This window comes from Meleagris gallopavo, chromosome 13 (assembly GCF_905368555.1).
Source record: "Meleagris gallopavo chromosome 13, MGAL_WU_HG_1.1, whole genome shotgun sequence".
Classification (NCBI taxonomy): domain Eukaryota; kingdom Metazoa; phylum Chordata; class Aves; order Galliformes; family Phasianidae; genus Meleagris; species Meleagris gallopavo.
Window position 1 is genome coordinate 10,908,760 of NC_139416.1, and position 19,828 is coordinate 10,928,587.

The window sequence follows — 19,828 nt, forward strand, 5'->3', positions numbered from 1 at the left end:
GGATGTGCTGGGGGAATGCTGTTATTTTCTGTTTTGTTTTTCAGAACTGCATTCATGCTTTCCTGCTAGTTTTACAGGTGCAGCTTTGGTATACGTGCATATGTACGCACAGTGATCGTGATATGATATCAGATTAATTGTTCTTCTATACAAGCATCTATAAGTTAGGACCGTAACTATAATCCTTATTTGCTAGTTTATTGAATTGGATTTAAAATGTACTTTTTAGTAATGCTTTTATTATTTCAGTGACTTTTTTTCTCCACTGGAAGTTCTAAGATTCTTCCTTACTCTGTAAACGCTGTTCTTTGTGTTCTTACTTGAGGTAATTTAATATGAAAAGCCATCAAACCCATGTCTGTCTCCTACAAATGGGTATATGCATGTATTTTTACAAATAGTCACTGTGTTGTGATCCCAAATCAAGATTAATATGAAATTGGTTTGCCTAATGTCAGCCTTAATCTGAACTTTCATTTGTCATCCTTTAATAAAGAGCTCTTCTCAGTCTGGCTGGCAATCCCACTGATAAAATTAGGCTTTATTCACTGCAGTTTAGCAGACCGAAACAAGGTTTTCATGTCTCTATAGTGTGGTGGGAGAGATTTTTAGGCATGCTTTAGTCCTTGGTGAATGCCACTCCACCCGTCCTTCGTAACGGTGGAGAAGACAGAGGGAGGCTTCCTAACTGATCCATTCCCTTCTGGCTTGGGTGAAGTAACCAGCAAAGGGAGCGGATTGCCCGCAGAATGATCCCAGTATCACTGATGCTGCAGGTGTGCTGCTGCTGTAAGTAACATGTGGTAGGGCACTGTGTTTCTCTGTGTAGCAGGGCTCAGGGAACTGCAGCTTGGCCTCCAAATCTAAATGCATGGTCCCTTTTCAAAGGGAGGGTATGGTATTACTGTTTAGAGGTTTTCAATACGGTCAGCCTGCAAGCCATGAGGATGCCAGTATCTCTCATGAGACAAAGAAGGCAATTTTTCAAGCACCAAACAATAAACTGAAAACTGCACAGCGTCAGCATATCCAGACTGTGCCTGCACTCCCCCATATTCCCAGTCTTCAGAATTGGGATTCCTGAAGCAACGTGTGAAAGGCAGCTAGCTGACAAGCATGGGGATACACATTTTATTCTTTTACTTTTAAAGCTGCAAGGAAAAGAAACGCATCTCTGCACTGCTGACACCAAGCCAAGAGTCTCAGTCTGAGAGAACAATGATATTTGTAATCCCCTGCTAAATGCAAATACGTTCTGTGTCTCTGTCTGCTGGAGACTGCTTTCCTGAGTCAGTGGAGTTCATTTACATTTTGGTGACATCTACAAGAATTTTGCCAACACAGCTTATTGCTGCAAACATTGTGTCAGTTCTGACATGTTTCTCTCCTGGGAGAATCCCCAGCACGGCTGTTCTGTTAGAGCAGAGGCACGTGGCTGCTGTGCCAGCCCAACCCGCTCCTGTTGTCACCTGGCACAGCACATTCCCTGAGTTTCCACCACTGCTTTTTGTATACGTAAATTCATATACTTTTACAAATTCAAGTTCAAATTAATCTAGCAGTCCTGGGGGCAGACAACTGGATCCACAGAAAACAAAAGTAATCCTTGCAGTTTTTTTTGCCCTGAGGTTTGTCATAAAAGCATGCTGAGCTCCCAGCAAAGCACACGTAACTTCCTCGACAGGTGCAGTGTTAAAAAGCTGGTGAAGAACTTCCCAGCACCTTAAGACAGAACATGACCTAAGTTAGACCCTGAATTCCTCAGTCTTCCTTTCTCACGCCATCAGCACATACGTTTCTTTGGCCCTCAGCAGCAAACTGCAGCACAACTTCTGCTTCTCTCCTCACAGAAAGGACATCAGCAGCATTTAGTTCCTTAATAAACAGCATTTATCAGTGCTGGGAATTTCTGTTGTTTATGAGAGTCTGACAGTGCAGACTAAGACAGATAAAAAGAATATCTTGTTTACCATTCCATATTTTTATTTCTGCTCTGCTTATGTATTTGTATACAATGTGCATGTATTTGCCACTGTGATCTCTGAAAGAAAGTCTGGCAGGTATAAAAAGTATTGCAATGTAATGATCTGAACAAATATCTTCTGTTAGGCACTCATATGAAACTAATCAAATTATGTGTCATGACTTAAGGCATATCTGAGTTGAAGGTTTTTAGAAGGTTTCATGTCCCCTGGCCCAGACTTTTTCTACTTGCTCTCTATTCTTCATCTTATTTTCACTTCCACTGCATGTTGTGTTTCACACTTAACTAACGTTTTGTAAACTGCTGTGCCAAAAAGCTGGGTCCTGCTATTTCCTGAGAAAGAGCTTGTGGACAAAGGGGTCTGGTCTCCATTCAGGATAGTGTTTGTGTGCATACTTCATGCACTTTAAATACCGCGATTTTGTTCATACTAAACTCTCCAATTCAGACACTGCTGAAACATGCATTCAAAAACCGTGTCACCATTTTATGTATTTGTGCTATGGGAATGGTGTTTGTCTAGCTGATGGGCTCTTTTTCTGGTCTGGTCTTTTTGAAAGCTTGTGTTATGGACAAATTATAGTAGAATTTACCTACAGGATTTAAAGCAGTCTATTTTGAAATTCATATAGTCTTTTCAAAAGAAAAGGTGCGTTGAGACGCCTCTGTAACTAGATGAGTTCCTCGCCTGTTTGCAGGTTCACAGAGCAGCTTTGGCTGCTGACCTTGACAAAAACTCTTCTGTTAAACCTCAGCTTCTCTTCCAGTAACAATGCCACCAGGAAAATATTTCAATATATTTCACAATATAACAATATTACTGATAATTTCTCACTGTGAAACTGAACCAGCAAGTCTTTATATCCTATCAAATAATTCAGTATTATTATCTCTACCTGGATACAGATTTGTAAGGAGGTAGTGAAACAACACATTTCTTAGATGGAATGAGTTTACAAGGACATCTAATGGAATTAACTTGGAATGAATAAAAACAAAAGGATATTTTCATTATGTTATAATTTAATATTTTCAGTGACTGTTGTCACTGCTCTTTGAAGACCTGCCTGTAAGAGTTGTTTAAAGAGTACCACGCCTCTCCTGACATCTGCTTTTTCAACACGAGCTGTCCAAACTCAAAGACTGGATAGTATTAAAACATACTTTCTCCAGTAATCTCAGCAGTAAATTGTTAACTGCTTTAGCCGACTCCAAGCAGGGTTTTCTATAGGCAGGCTTACCCACGTCATATTATATAAAGCTTCAATTAAAGCAATTTAGATTAATTGTGTTGCTTAATGAGAAGACAATCTGTGGAATTATCTGGGTAGATGAAGCTTTTAAAACAAACTTAGATCTGGCTCCTGTTAATATAATAATATTAAATTCTTAATTTTTAATTAAAATTAATAATTTAAAATTAATAATTTAATTAAAATAAAAATTTAATTAAAATTATATAATAAAATTATTTTATAAAAATAATAATTAATAATATTATCCTGTTAATAATAAAAGTAAAGTCGTTGTGAGAGACAGTTTCTGTAAGTTTTGCAAAGTAATAAAGAAGTATCAACTACAGCACAGGTTATGACTGTCTTTAGCTTCAGTGGGACAGATCCCTTCGTTCCAGTGAAAATGTTTGTTTAGATCTGAAACAGAATTTTAGCCTTTAATACTGCTTTCTCATGAGTTCATGAAATCCTCTAGGAATTCAGCCTTAAAAAATACATATAGGTAATATGAGACACAAAAAGACAGCTAAAAAGTTAGTATGTGTGTGAGCTTCTATTCTAAGCAGCTGGCTGAGGATTGGAAGCAGAGAGCAGGTGAGGCAAGTACATCTTAAGTGCCACAGATCAGCAATATTTTGGTGACTGTATTTTCTGAAGAAATATATGGTTAGCCTTTGAGCAAAGATTATACATTTGATTTCCTCTTACGGCAAGGCAAATGTTAGCTTGTTTTCTCAACTGGAACAAATCTATGCATTGCTTCTCAGGGCTGCTTCACTTTAGTTCCTGCAGTACAATGCTTTCGTTATGACAGCTGTGGCTCTACCTCTGATTCAAGGGGATTTAATGGCAAAAAATCACTGTCAATCAGTTTCAGAGAAGGAAGCATGAGAAAGAGAAAGGGGAGAAAGAGAATAAAGAAGCAAGAATCCAGTTGATTCTGGCTCGCTGGTACAGGAAGGATAGTCAAATATATTTGTACTTCTAATGCACTTGAAATAATTCATGCTCTTTCCCATTAGGCTGAATTTCATGGTAACTGCACATTAAATAAAATACTTCTGTGTTAGTGTTTGGACTCTTAAATACTAAAATTAAGCTCCCAGAGTATGCTATGAAAAGAACTACTTTGTCTCTGTGAGGTAAGAAATTATGGTGGGTAGAAATCTACCTTAAGGTGGGAAAAACCACCGGAGCTCCCATTTCTGAGGTTCTGTTTACCTGCATAGCTTTTCTCTTATTCATCTGCTGATGCCCCTGACACAGGAAGTCCCTGTTACAGACACTGCTGTATCTGATTTTATAAATGCTATTTTATTCCAACTGAATGCCTATGTAAGTGAATTCAGGATATTAAGTTAGGTGTTAATGGCACAGTTAATAGGAATCATTTCCCTTTTCTCTGTCATTAGTTTGCATCAGTGATTGATGCGCTGCCAATGTTTAAAAAACAGATCTCATACTCTCTTTTGATTCTGATAAGCCTCCAGATCTCCTGGAGTAAATGCACATCTCTTTGCCAGTGCTCACAGTGTGGGGCAATCCATCAGCCCTCCCTTTTTTCCTGCTCCCACTGCCCTGCCCCTCAGCACCAGGCAGCAGGGGCCTGAAGCGGCCGCCCCAGATCTAACCGTGTATTTTTCCATACAGGTTTCCTGTTGGTGCTGATTTTCTAACAGGCCCTGCTATCGTTCAGCAGAATCTGCACACGATATAGGTGCTTTGGCACCTGCCTTGCCTGAAACATTCCTTTGTCTGTAGGGTACAGATGAAGTGACAGATGTTAGTGCCTTGCTGGATGACACTGCTCTCAAGTTCAGCTGTGAACTGAAAATCAGCCTTTACATTGAAAAATAATGAATTTCTCCTGTAGGCAGTTTGTGATTTTGAGCACTTCTGTAACCACTGCAAATCATCTGTTGGCTTTGTGGTTTTGAGGTCTTAAATCTGTACTGTGTTCAGAGCAAGCCTGTGACTGTTTGACTCTGTTCTGTCAACTCTCACTGTCATAGCTTATTAGTGCTGAACTGACAGCTTTGCATTTAGAAAAATATGTTTTTGCATGTATTAGAAAGTGCTGGTTGCCACTTATTTCTTACACCATGCACACTCCTATGGAAGGGCAGAAAATAATGCATACTTCTGTCAGATAGAAGTTGCTGAAAGGTTTTCACGTGATCCAGGCAAGATACAAAACCATCAGAACTGTTGTGTTCCCACAGATCTTCCACCACCATTCCCCAACATGTTGCTGCAGAAAATCCCATGACTAGCTCTAATCTCTGCTGGTAGTGTTAACAACTACAGCATGAGAAGCTGAGGTCTTGCCTACATTCAGGCCTTGTGTCTTCCTGCACACGCTAACTGCAGTCCTTCTGTATGCTCAATCATAAGCTCATTATCTCTCCATGCTTCATGGACCTGAAGCCTGCTCTGTTTAATGACTGTGATCAGTTCTATAGAGTGCCTGTGTTGTATTAATGTTTGATCTCCACTGCAAAGCCAGCTCGTGTGGCAAGCACAGATACACAGGCTGAGCAGTCGGAGCTGAGGACCTCCTGCCTGCACTTTGCCTTCACTTCAGTTCTGTCGTGGCCCCACACTCTGAATACCACTGGAGGATGCCATGTGCCAGGCTCACCCCTGGAACTCAGGTTTCTGTTCACTTTCCTGTGCCCAGCGCTGTCTGTCTGCTTTCTCTGTTTTAACTTCTGGTATTTCTGCAGAGCTGTGGCTATGTTCTTCTGTGTACAGTATTAACTTAAAAACCAAATTCAGCACATATTTCTGGCAGGTAATTAGTGACAGCAGTATGTGATCAGTCCCACTTTTAACATGTAAAACAGTGATCTAAAAGTATTTGTGCTCCTAGATGTTGCTAGATACAAAATGGATATGTTAAAAAAAAAAAAATCAGTTAAAGCTGTAGCTTGAAATTACCAAGTGGACATAACAAGAGAAAGTAGGAACAGAAAAGGCTTAGAAGTTTGTAAATGGCTACTGCTGGGCTTACTGCACTTCTGTTCATCAGAAATCCTCCAATTCATCTTTCAACTTTTGTGACAAATCTGTGCTCCAGAACAAATGGCTGAACCTCTCTGCAGCACTTGCAGCAGTCACCCTGTGGCTGGTAACTGCACTGGGCACTGCTGACCTGAGCGCTTCCCTCTCCTCCGCTGCCCGGTGTTGCTCTGATCGGCTGCTGTGGATTTATTCACGCTGCCATCTTGGAGCGCAGGGTGCCCAGCCAACCTGCTCTGCAGAGCTGCCAGTGCCTAATTGGTTCTGGCAATGACGCCCGCCCTTTTTTAGGCTTTTTAATTTTATTTTCCCAACTGGCATTTCAGAGCAGCATCCTTCACAATACATTAGCTTAATGCATTTTGATCTGGACCAAATATTCTATTCCCACTACCGCTGATATTTGTTTACTATTCCACTTGCAATCAGCATGTAGCATAAATGATTCAGACGTAAGTAAATAAACCTATAAATATCCATATCCTTGCAACAGCAAAACTAAACCAAATCTCCTGTGTACAGCAGTGTACTGCTACAAACAGATTCAGTGAAAAAATGGATTCACATTTGCAGGAGCGTGCCCTGCTTTGGAGGGCAGGTGACTCACTGGAGCACGTCAGCTGGATGGACATGTAGTCCCGGCCGCAGTCCTTCCTGTAGCGGCAGCGCAGCCAGTTGGAGAGGCAGAGCCCGGTGCCACACTGCAGTTCTTCCTTCTTACATGGCAGAATGCTCTGCTCATCTGCAAGGGGGAGAGACGACTGGTGACTTTGTGTAACAGCTCCTTCCTGAGTAACACAGCTTTGTGGCCACTGAAAGTCAGTGCACCTGCTTTTTCAAGTCCTGTGGGGGGTGGAAATGCTCTCTTCACTGTTAGATGTGAGAAGGGTCTGAGACCAAACCAAATACCTCCTACGTTGTTGTTGCAGATCATTTAAATAGTGCTGGAGACAGCTGAGCTCTAGGTGAAATACAACAAAGAAATTATGAGGGCACTGTGTTCCAGAGCCTCCTGCATTACTTACATGCCCTAACATCCAAAACAAAACAATCCATCTTTGCCCCAGCTTAATACACACAGATGGAAAAAAAAAAAAAAAAAGTTTTGCTATCTTGCGTGTCTGAATTATGGCTTCCTAGCTGTAGATATAACTTTTTCACAACCCCCTACCAGTTTGATAGTTGTCCAGGACAAAAGAGGAAAGAAAGTATATTTTTCAAAGAAGATTTTCATGTTTCTTGGTGTTTTTTTTTTTTTTTTAGTATGTTTTAATAGTGGTGCAATTGAACTTGGACTTTTTTAATGGTGGATAAAAGGGAGTTATTTTCTGACAAGTGCATCTGTGTGTGTAAGTGAAAGTGCTGACATCATATCATCATTTCGTTGTACAGTTTTGTTGGACCTTCAAATAATGAGGAACAGAAGTAGAGCAGAAAGAAAACTTCATTAATGACAGAATAAAAAGTATTGGAAGTTTGGCAAGGAAGACCCTCTGGGCAGAAAAACTCCTCACCTTTAAATCACCCTAAGTACTACAGCTTTATTCAGGTTACTTTGAATGAGCAATCTAAAACATTCCAAATGCAGGCTAGTAAACGTTCAAACCCAACCTGAACAACACCAGCTCCTGAGAGCAAACCACACAGGGCCGGTGTTGCAAACTGGTACCCGACAGAACCATCAGTTCCTCTAAATCAGGTTTTTGTAGCTCTCCGGTGTTTTTAATTCAGAGCTTGTTTTGTTAGCCTTCATAGCTGCAAAATCCTGCAGCTAGGCGTAATTGGTCATGATTTCCATTTCTCCACACAGCTGCTCCAGTGGAAAATGTCAGTACCCCAAGTGCATTTATAAATATTGCCAGCACTGACAACATACTGTTACAGTAAATCTTTGATTGTATGCTTGTACCTGGCAGCTCTGCAATCTAGAGGCCAGCAATCAGATCGTAGTGTTCTGTGCTTTTGGAAAATCTTGCAGTACGTTTCCCAAACGGCTGCTGTACTGGGGGTGGCCATCTCAAGCAATCTTTGGGTGACATAGAATACAGTTCCCTGCAGTGAAGGCTGTGGAGATTCCTGTCTGTGTTTCTCAAGGAGTTAAAATAATAAAGAAGCAGCAGCTATGCAATCATTATTTTGTGGTACCAAACATTGTAGAAATGGTACAACTTTAGACTGTTTATGTTGTCATTGCAAATATTAAGAAGGCATTCATCTGCAAGAAAATGATGCCAATGAAAAAATATTAACAAATTTGTTAAAGCACTTGGTCCCAGAATGCATCTCATGAACACAGTCATGTTTTCCATAGAGTCCATTTAGTTCATCAGCTAGTTTGAAGTTGCCTTGATGATCGTAATCCTCTAAGAACTTGCTCCAGTCTATACTCTTTTGTATCTCTCTTGTTCAGTTAGCTGGACAAAATTCTCCTACACTAATGCTTACACTTTCATCCCTTTTTGATGTAAGAAATTTTTCTGCAGTTCAGTTCACGTGGCATCAAATGCCTGTTCTACTTTTAACCAGTTTACTGGTACTTTAAAGTGACTTACAAATAAACAACTCATCCAGAAAGCAGTTCTTGAATTTTGTAGGCCACTTTGGTGTGCACGCCTCATGAAAACCGCCACAACATTTTATTATCTTCAGGGAGAACTACCAGGATTGTAAACTATAAGAAGCTTTATGGTAGATACAATTCTTTGAGCTAAAAAGTAGTGCAGGACAATAACAGTAAAGGAGTGTGTATATGTGTGTGCAAGCCCGTTCCCAAAAGCTACATGTCCTAGGTATAGCAAGAGTAAATTATGTCTTTTGTGAACCCAGGTGATGCAAATATTCCAACTATTCCCAAGGGAAGCTGCAAAATCCCCACCCAAACTTGGGGACAAAAAATACGCAAATAGTTTTTTTTAGGAATAAATGGAAGTCCAGGCCTCATGGAGCAGTCGTGGACAGAGGAAGGCAAAAATTCACCCTTAGCACTGACTGAACAAATAGTAATGTTCAAATTCTAGGTAATCAAGTTTCTTTTGCAGAGTACAGACAAAAACATCATCTTGGAAAGTAATGCCTTTTCTCACAGACGAAGCTGTCTTGGTAGAAGCCAGAGCACGGTATTTTGTCTTTAAGGTACGTTTTGCCTTGAGAAAGATTTGAAAACAGTTTTTCCTGCGGATGACAGAGAGCTAACAAAGTCTCCTCCAGAGAAACACATCCCAATTCCAATCCCTGTTCCAACCAGGTGTGATGGCAGTTTCCAGAGGCTGTATTCAAATCAGTACACATTTGAATGAATTTGTGAACTTAACATTTGTAATTTAAGAATGTGAAAATGATCATATCAAATTTAGGTTAAGGTACAGTCCTTTTAGAAAGTGTCTTTGTGTGCACTTTTTAATTGTGTATTTTCCTTCAAACTGACTGGCAAAACTGAAAAAATAAAAAATCATCATATGTACCATAAGGGACAGTGCAATATGGAAAAAAAACCAATTTTTGTTCTCAATGTATCTGATTTGTGCTCTTCCTATATGTTGTGATGGTTTCCAATTGGGGCTGAGGTGGGGTACTGTACAGCATGTACCCCAGCACACAGTGGTCACGAATACATCATTAATTGTTTTGTCAATCTGCTATTGAATGACCTATATTCTTTTGAACGTCTGACTTTACAAGCTTATTTAGTATGAGGAGCTTGATTATTGGTGTATACCTTTCAAATTATACTTAAAAGTCAGTCACCCCAAATAGCTGCTCTTTGTTTCTGTCTTTGCAACGTGTGTATGCCAAGTAATGGGCAGGTACCAGTTGGGGAGCTTGGAGAGCCTGCCCTTCTCCTTGGACTGCTATGAAATCCAAAGCAATTAATGTCTCTGTCACTGTTTTTCTCTTCCAACCTTTTGTCTTATCTAGGCACCTGCAATCTGTACAGACAAGGCCAATTGCTCTGTTCAGGACATGGCATGATAAAGCTTTAGTTTTAGTTGGGTCTTCTACATGTCCATTGCACTGATAGAAGTAATCCTTCCATGTTTGCAGGTAAATCAGCATAAAGTGAGCATGATGAAAACCTTTATAGATCATATGCTTGGAGAGCTGTTTCTGTGAAAAACCGTGTTTTTCATGTTAAAGCCTGAACTACAAAAGATTAATTGCCAAGAGGAGAGATTTCAAAAGCAAAAATGGATGAAATTGCATGTATTGAACTATTTATTTATATATCTCTTTGAATACAGTAAAACAATCCTGAAAGAGAGATCCTCATTGTAATGATAGAAGTAGAGGGATTAACATACCTGCAACTGAACAACATCTATTAAAGATAAGAAACTTATAGAGACCCAGGAAAGAATGTGTGGTACAAGCAAGAATAGAAGGTGATCAAGTGGCTTTGGCTGGAATGTCTTCCAGCGAAGTATTTTCACACAGGCTGTTGGAGACTGTAGGTTTCTTCATGTCATAATATCATCAATTAAAACAAAAAGTCTGAGGGGGTGCAGGAAGTTGTAGCAAAATATGTAATAAGTTCTAGAGCTAAATCAACTATTTGCATATATGGAATTGCTTGCTTCTGCCAGCTTTCAGTTTGAAGCCAAAGTTCCAAAGCATCTGAAGACAGTTACTTTTAAGAAGATCACAAAAACTCGTAATCTGTCTGTCTTCCAGTGTCATACAAGAGGTGTCTGGGCATCTACTGCATTGAGCATCTAGCTCAAGTCCAGTCATTACACAGTAACAAAATGATGGACTGCCTGAGCTAATAGTGCTCAGCACCTCCAGAACATCTCCCCCTGCTCTTGTCTGAGATGCTTCTCAGCCTTACTCCTAGTGATTTCATTGGGTCTCTTTCAAAAACTAAGGCTTTACTACCATTTATTCAGTAGGAGCATAGTTGAACTCTGTGTACTTCTGCATAGGAATGAATGCTAGTTTGTTGTTCTCCCCACGAAAAGATTAAATCAGACATGGGAGGTAGGGTGGGAAGAAGCTGCTGAAACCAGGGTATTTGGTCAGCAGTTACAGGGAAATGGATGATTTGGCATTGTCAGCCTACATCCTCATAAACAAGGCTGGGGAACCGTCAGCTTGGTGAGAAACAGCTACCTTCCTAGCGTGGAATCTGATCGAATAAATTAAAACCATTCTTGATGTGAGTAACTGAGATGATACCAAGCCATCATAAAATAAATTGATAGAAGACAGATACTGAGCAGGATGTGTCTTACTTGGGGAGAAGAATGAATCCAAAGTGTAGTTTTGGAGGCATTTGAACACCTTTTACTCCTCCACATTTGAAGTCATTAAAGCCTGAGGTGGAAAACTGTGAGGAGATACGGGCTGCGCGTTTAAGTGAGGGGATAAGGGACCTCTGTGCTGCCTTCAGAAGACATCTGTACGTTGAGGAAGAATCACTGGAAGGAAATTAAGAGTAGATCATTGTAGGGATTGAGCTTTGTTGGGTGTTTGGGGAAGAGGGGCAGCTGCAGCATGTGTCAGCCTGCATCGCAGGCTCCTGGCAGTGCTGCTGGAGAACAGATAGGCTGGGAGGGAGGGCAGAGGTTGGTGCTTTCGTCCCCAACATTCTCAAGGCATCATGCAGTGGGATCCACTGCCTCCCTGGAACCATGGCTCACCACAAAGCTGCGTTCTTAAGGCACATTCCTGGGCCTGGCTGTGGGTGCTCGTGTACAGAAAGCTACAGCGTGAGCCTGTTTGTTCCTTCTTGGCTTGGTGAGATAATGCTGCTCAGGAGCAGCACAGGTTTGAACATGGGAGTCTTAAGGCTGAATGTTAAACGCTCTGCTGTGTAAGAAGTACTTCGTACTTCTGTTTGTCTCGATTCAGACATCCAAATGAACACTTTACAAACCTCTGGGCATTCCTTGTGCTCTGAGATGTAACAGATGAGGCATTCTCATCCAATATGGTTATCAGAAAGACCCACAAATCTTTAAATACGTAATTATATAATCACTTTCTAGCCATAAAGGAGCCATGTTCTTCAAATAGCTGATATGTATGTGTTGAATCGCTGAAAATCTGACTGAAAACCAGGTGGTTTGCTTTCTTTTACCTGCCCTTAAAGTACGTTTCTTTCCCCTGTAAGAAACTCCAGGACCTCCTGGGGAGGAGGAGGGGGAGCAGCACGTGCAGTACAGAGGAGCCCAGCTTGTCCCTGCTCTGCTGCCTGTGGCCCTGCAGCACGGGGTCCTTCACTGACGCACTGCAAACGGTGGCTGCCAGTAATAACAATTAATACTTACAACCATCAGTACTTTTTCATTTTTCATTCTTATATCAGAGGGCTTGGAGGTGTTTGTGTGGTTCCTTTCACACACGCAGCTTTCTGCTGAAGGATAGGGAGTGCCACGGGCACAGCTGGCTCTTACTATGTTCTATTTCAGAAAACTTCCACAGAATAAATACCAAAGTTGGTCATAAAGAGAAGAGTGGGAGGAAGGCAAATTTCTGCGTTTTATTTCAGTGATTGGAAGTGATTTTTTAACCACGTTACATTAGTGAGTGCCAAAATGATATCAGTTTTGACTGATGTGCTCAATCTGTAGATCAGTTGCAGCAGCTCTGTTAATTTGTTGTGGGAGAAAATGCTGAGCGTTAAAAAAAATTATTGAAGTAGCTGTGCCTGAGGCCACGTTGTGTGGCTCTGTTTCAGGCAGTTCTTTCTCCCATCTCTGCGTTTTGTCTGTGTGAAGATCCCAGTTTCTGTTAACTCTGTTGTTTCCTTGGTCAGGAAGAGATTTGCTTGTGCGCAGATTGATGTTTATCTGCCAGAGGACTTCAGCTACACTATTCCTACAGCTGTACACAGGTGCAAGGCATGCGTTAGTGCATTAAGACATAAGGAGAAACTACTTACAGAGGCTGGAGTTGCTGCCTATCCCAATGCGGATGGAGCTCCCAGAGATGAGAGGGAGATGGAAGAAAAGAACTGTGGAGAGAAAGAAAAAGTCCTTAACAGCCGCTGGGTTTTGCTCTGGCAGCAGCTGTCGGAGGAGACACGCTGCGTGTCTGCGGGCAGCGCTCTGCAGGGCAGCATCGCACAGCTCGGCTGTGGATGTGCGCTCAGATCGCGCTTCAGTGGGGGCAGAAGAAACAAACAAAGCGTTGCTTCCCACTTCCAGGAATCCCCCCGGTTCGGGAAATGTTGCGATGTAGGGCACGAACGCCTCTTAGGTTCAAAGCCCCGTGTATAAACAGCAGTGCGTTATGTAAATATGGTAATTGTTGTTGGAAGTCATTCCCAGCCACCGAGGCGGGCAGTGCCGCTGTCAGACGGAGCCGCCGCTTCCCGCTTTGTTTGAGCGCACCTTGAACGCACGTGCGTGTGGCAGAGCGGCTCGGAATGAATGTACCGTACACCATAATGCACGCTCTGCCCCTGTGCATGTAAGCGTTAATATTTATAACTCGCGCTTCAAAGATTTACGCTCGGCCTCAACAAAATGCATGCGGTTCGACGCGCCCTAGATCACAGCCGCTCCGTCCCCGCCGTTACCCGGAGGTGCCCGCGGGCAGCGGCACTCGCAGCGCCTTCTCCCTCCGGTGCGCCTCCGCGGGCGCTTCTTTCGGGGTTTCCCGCAGCTCCAAGTTCCCGCGGCCGCCCCCGCCCCGGGCCCCGCCGCCCCCAGCCGCGGGGAGACTCCCGGCACGGCCCCGCCGCCCTCCGCCTTACCCCAGCCCGCGGCGGCGGCCGCCGTCTCCATGCGCCTCGGCCGCGGCTCCCCGGCGGCGGGCGGGCGGCGGGGCGGGCGCAGCCGCCTCCTCCTGCGCGCGGGGCCGGGGCCGGCGGCCGCGGGCGGGGGGCGGGCGGAGGCGGCCGACCTCCTCCCCTGAGGGCCGGCCGCCGCCGCCGCCGCTCCCCCTGCCCGGCCCTGCCTGCCGCCGGGGCGCGGGGCCGCGCATCCGGGAGGGCCCGGCCCGGCCGCGGGGGTGCCGACGCGGCGGGCTCGGGGCGGCCCGGCTCCTTCCCCGCCCCTCCGGCGGCGGGAGGCAGGGAGGGAGGGCGCCGGGGGCGGTTGCGGGGGGTCGGGGGGAGTACAGCCAACCTCAGGGCTCAGAGCCCCTTGGGACGAGAGGAAATGGCCTCGAGTTATGCCAGGGGAGATCCAAGTTGAGTTTTAGGGGAAATTTCTACTCTGAGAGAGAGGGAATGCGTTGGCACAGGCTGCCCGGGAGGTGGTGGAGTCGCTGATCCTGGAGGTGTTCAGGAAACGTGGAGATGTGGCACTGAGGGTCGTGGTTTAGTGGGCTTGGTCTTAGAGATCATTTCCAACCTTAGTTATTCTATGAGAGCCGTCTGCAATAGTGAGATCCAGTTAGTGCCGAGATCCCCAGTGGTGTTCCTTATTACACGTGCTGAGTGCCCCAGTGTGGAACCACAGACAGCGGAACCACAGTGGTACCGGTGTACGTGAACTTTCACAATGGGTAAGAAAAAATTAAAAAAAAAAAAGAAACAAAGGCACATTATTAGCTGCTTAGGTAAAGAGTGTGAGAAATACATCCTCTTGGTGTTTTCTTTCAGCAGCACTTCAGATTGTTCTAGGAACTGCATTATACTGGCAGTGTCTTTTTCTCATCCACGTGAAGCAGACATGAAGCACACGTTGCATTCTCCCATATACGCTGCCCTGAGGGGCAATGCAGCACACAGCCGTGGGGCAGCTCCATGCCGGCTGGGACTTTGTGGCCTCTGAGCAGTTCCCTCCTGTTGCAGCAGCTGTGCCATCCACGCTCAGGCTGTTTAATTTCCCCGTGGGTCAGAAGTGATGGCTGCAAAGGTGTAATGAAGTTTGAGGTCGATAAAAAGCTTGTGAACTCTCAGATCTTCCTGTAAGAAGTTTGATGCTCTTATCGATCACTTCTTTCTTTCTTTTAATTAGCATTATTTTTTATTCCAGGCAGGCACTTTACGTGTATCTCAGGTGGTTGAAGAGTTTACTGGAAATTTATCAGTAGGTTTCATTGTGGCTCAGCGATTCCTGTGCTTTTTGCCAAAATCTTTGGAACCTGGATGTAATTAACTCACTCTCCACTATTAATTTTATGATTAGTAAACCATCAGATTATGCGACTCCTTGAAAGACTCCTTCTGTACCACTTCAGTAAGAGGAAGCCACGTGATTTCCTCGTGGGCCCTTGGTCATCTGGTTGGGCAGACAGAGGTTCTCCCTGACAGCTCAGACAGGCACATTGGCTGCCTGCTGGTGCGTTGGATTCCCTTGTGAAGAGTCAGTTGCATACGTAACATTGTGCTTAAGGATATTAAGATACTTTTTCCACCTTAAATTTCAAAATTTCCATTGTTTAGCACTTCTGCAGATTTTGGTGATGGCATCTTTCCCAAATGGTGCCTTACATTTAGGCAGTGTCCACATTCACCTTGATTCAGCAGGCTGCGAGCCGCGTGTTTGGCTGCAAAATCTATGCACAGACAGTGAGAAGAGCTGACAAACTGAGAATATACAGCTAGTTGACTTCAAGTTCTGGAGAAGCAGCTTCACATTTGGCAAATAAAAGTCCTGCCTGGGTCTGCCTTTAGGTTCTTTTCTGTGACAGTTGTGTCCTGTGTCCCCAGGAGGAGCTGTGTGGCCCCTGACACAGAGCTATTTGTTTCTGGGCCACTCAGCACTGTGTAATATACGATCCAGCAGAGGCCACAGAAGCCTCACTTCTGGGTATTTAGCAGTGCTCATCCTGGATTTATGCAACTGTTGCAGGTTTTGCTCACTTTACTGATTTCCAAATCTGCAGTAAATGTGTATGGAGATGTGACAGTATTTTTTGAGTCCATGTGTTCTGTCTTTGGGGTTCCTTCTCTTCTGGTTCAGTCATGCACCTGAGCCACACCAGCTGTCGTGCTGAGCTCAGGCCGGGGCCACGCTTGCACAGTTTGGGTAGTACCCCAGCAGCAGTGTCTGTCTGCAGCAGTGGTTCACAGCACTGTGTCTGCTCTGAATGGTGTCTCTTCTTGAGGAAGTTTTCTCCCAAGCTTTTGAAATCAGCAGCCTGCAAGGCAGGAGCTCGGGTACATTTCTGCAAGGTCTGGGATGGCACTCATTGTAGATGGATGTTTAAAAAGCTGTGGTTGTTATCCCACGTACTAGTAAAGGGCAGGTGGTGTGAGAGGCCTCGCTGAAGACAGATCATTTTATTCTTGGATGATTCTGCATTTCCTTTAATCCGGGAATGCTATTGCAAAGCTGCACAGTTAGCAGAGGCTGCGAAGTGCCAGAGTGCAGCCCTGCCTCCTGCTGCCTGTGCCGGCGGCTGGGGCGGGCGGTAGCAGCCCGGTGTGGGGCTGATGCCTGTGAGCAGTGGCTGTGGTGCCACCCACACCAGCACTCTGACACAGCCTGGTTTTGTATGCTGAAAGAAGTTTTACATTTGATTGTTTATGAGGTCTCTTTTTGACTGAAAAATTGTTCGTGTTGGTAATGAGACTTTAGGGGACACTATTCATCACATCTTTTTTTTAAATGGAAAAGGTGGTAATGAAGTAGATGTCTGTTGGATTACACAATTATTGTGTGATAAAATGCCTCGAGATGGAGTTTGGTAGGAAGCACCTCCTGCTCTCACAGCTTGCGCTGCTCTGAAATGTAATGACCATAGCAAGAAGCTTCTGATGGAAAGCTTTTCAAATTACTCTGTTTAAAATGAAGGAATAAACATCATCATTCTGCTTCTAAGAATATTTAAACTATAAAAAAATGCAGTCATTTTGGCATGGAGAATCTGAATGCCTAATTTTTATTTTCAAATTAATTTTTTGAAATGCAGCAATGTTTTGTTTGAAATTGTATTTTCGGAGATTTCTACATAATTTTCCTTTAAAAAAGAGAGTTGTGGTACAAAGTTGATATGTGTGGCATGAATCTATGCAGCCACTGTTTTCTGCTGTCCTCACTCACGCTGTGCCATGGAAGGGCCTTTCCCACTGATGTCAGGGAACTGTGCAGCAGTGAAGGCTGAAAGGGGCTCCTGGAAGGACCCGACTCATGCTCTGCTGACAGTGGCCCCATGGGAGGGGGTGTGCAGAGCCCGGGCCCAACAGGCTGGGGCATCTCCCAGCTGGGAGCCTCTCATCCTCTGGGTGCTATCCCAGTGATAACTGTGCTGGTAGAGAGGTTTTCCCTGCGTCTCATTAGAACTGTCTGTTCGTACTGTTACACGGTGAGTTGGATTCAGGCAGTAAAGATCCTTTGAAATGTCAGTATAATGGCTATCAGCAATATGTATGGTATGTGATGATGTTGCACTATATGTTGGTTGATGTAAACACCATGTGACATTTGATGGGCTTGAAATAGGTCACCTACCCCTGAACTGACGTGGGAGAGGAACAGGTTTGCTGATCTCAGGTTCAAGGTAACTCCTATTTGCCACATGCATGAAATCGTTTCACTGCCTGTGGATCCACTTGCGTGAGTGCAGTGAGTCGGGTTAACCTCGTGGGCATGGATTTCATTTTATTTTTAATGGAAGAGTCTGAGATATTATGCACGTATTGCGGCCTGGATATTAGCACAGCTGCTGTATCCTTCTCTTTGTTCAGGCCGCTGCGTGGGATACTTCTGGATTTCTTGCATCAGTGCCCCCATCTTGCTTTCCTGATTCTGAGTGTTTTTTGCTGTCTTACTGCTGTATTTCAAGCAGGAGTAATAGCAGGCAATGGGCTCAGTTATGTTTTTAAGGTCTGTAGTGAGTGAGATTCCTGCTGGGTGAGAATGGGTAGTTAGATTTTCAAATTCAATTGCTTATTTAATATTTGCTAATTCACATTTCTAACAAATCTTAGGGTGAGAATAGTTTTCAGGTTGGCAATTTTCAAGCAGTGGATTTGAATATGATTAAACCAAAATGAATTCCCAGCAAGATGCTAAGGATTTTCTGAGTTTGGACATACTGTGGAATTACTAACAAAAGGAAATTCTTCTGTACCCAAAGCTATCTTAATGAAAAGGATGGAACTCTGAATATATAACATTTTTCAGCTAGCATTTATAGGACAGGTATATTTATATTAAATATATTTTCTAGAGGTTTGAATCAAGTGATTTAGTTCTTTAGGCATAAAATCTGTCAAGAGGAAAAATCGTTTTAAATTATTAATAGAGATGAAACATACAAATAAAAAATATTTTATAGAAGCACTGAGACCCAAAGGCAGAAGTCATCCTCTGCTACGTGCCCTGTAAAGCAATGAGATCCGGGGTGCTGAGGCTCCTGGTTCTGCGTCTATAGTTGCTACGTCAGGAAGGTATTTTGTGGGAATTTTATGTCATGTCCAAATTCTCAGAGGCTATTTTTCTAATTTTTAGAGCTACCAACTGTCTTTCTCTATGGAATGAAAGGTGCTCTTAGGCACTGGAATGGGGCCAGGTTCAGTTTCTTATTTATTCACCTGCTTGCAGACTTGTGAGGAGGATGGTGAATTATGCTGTCTTTGCCATCTGCATATGTGTATTCTTAATGCCTCTGTGTACACACCAGGAAATAATTAGGTCCAAGATTGTTATTGAAAGCCTATAACATTTTTCCTCTCTGTCTTTTTTTTTCTCAGTCTTCCTGATGCTGAGTTAATGTTTAAGGATGCAAATGGGAAAATTTGATCTCAGTGTTCTTTTCTCTCTCATTCTGTGACTCTTTAATTAAATTTACAGTTAATTATGCAATTTATTTTGTATTGACCTTTCTAGGACCTCAAAGCATCTGACAGTGAAGGCAGACTGTGTTTATTTCCACTAGTCCTTGCCTAGATTTATCATAAATTCAAATTGTATTTTTGGAATGAAAGATAGGCAGTGGATTACTAACAAATCACAACATGTATCCCTGGAGATCCATAAATATAAGCATACACAGAGATATACAAAGAAATACTGAGTTATGTCATACAGAGCACTTGGAATTAGGTAGCACTGCTGCCAGCAGCACTGACAGCAGTCCTCCATAGGAATGCTGCAGGACATTTGCACGCCGTGGGCTCTCTGTAACAGCTGTGTCCTGCTCTGTGCTGGAGTCTCACAGCTCAGCAGGGCCGTACCTGGGCCAGGTCTGTGTGTGTCGGGTACCACCCTGCCCAGCCCCCAGCGGTGTGCCCACTGCATGAGGGAGGGAAGTGAAATGAAGGGAAACTGCCCACCAAAGCTGGTTTTGTTACTGCTGCAAAGCTGGTTGGTCTGTGTAACTTTGTGGAAGGTAGGGCTTCTGTGATTTATTTCTTATTGCATATAGGCAGACCCTGAAATACAACACGTGTCTTTTACTTTCAGCAGGTTTTTTTAGAAAGTATTTCATTGGGAGCTCTTGGGGAGAAGGCTCCAGGCTTCCTTGCATAGGCAGGCATATGAATCCAGCTGGGCATTTGTTAACCTAAAGCAAAAATGAATACAAAAGAGAAACAACCATTGTGGCAGCAAATGAAACATATATTTGGAGTTGATCTTACCTTTCTGAAACCGTTGTGTACGAGCAAGAAATATTTAGCACACCTTGGTGTAGGGCAAGCCTTGTAACTCATTGTCTTTTGTCTTACCAATGAATACACAAACCAACATCT

At 43.4% G+C, this 19,828-nt stretch overlaps 1 protein-coding gene across 1 annotated transcript in view; it reads right to left on the reverse strand.

Moving 5' to 3' along the window:
• The window catches only part of BEAN1 (brain expressed associated with NEDD4 1), a 40,617-nt gene extending 26,373 nt beyond the window's left edge, over window positions 1-14,244 (reverse strand). Inside the window, exons 1-3 of the mRNA XM_085234788.1 lie at window positions 13,937-14,244; window positions 13,121-13,192; window positions 6,848-6,982 (exon numbers count right to left, since the gene is read on the reverse strand). Coding sequence (XP_085090914.1) covers window positions 6,848-6,982; window positions 13,121-13,192; window positions 13,937-13,967 — 238 coding nt within the window. The 5' untranslated portion in view covers window positions 13,968-14,244. The remainder of the gene's footprint in view (window positions 1-6,847; window positions 6,983-13,120; window positions 13,193-13,936) is intronic.
• Between the last annotated feature and the right edge of the window lie 5,584 nt (window positions 14,245-19,828).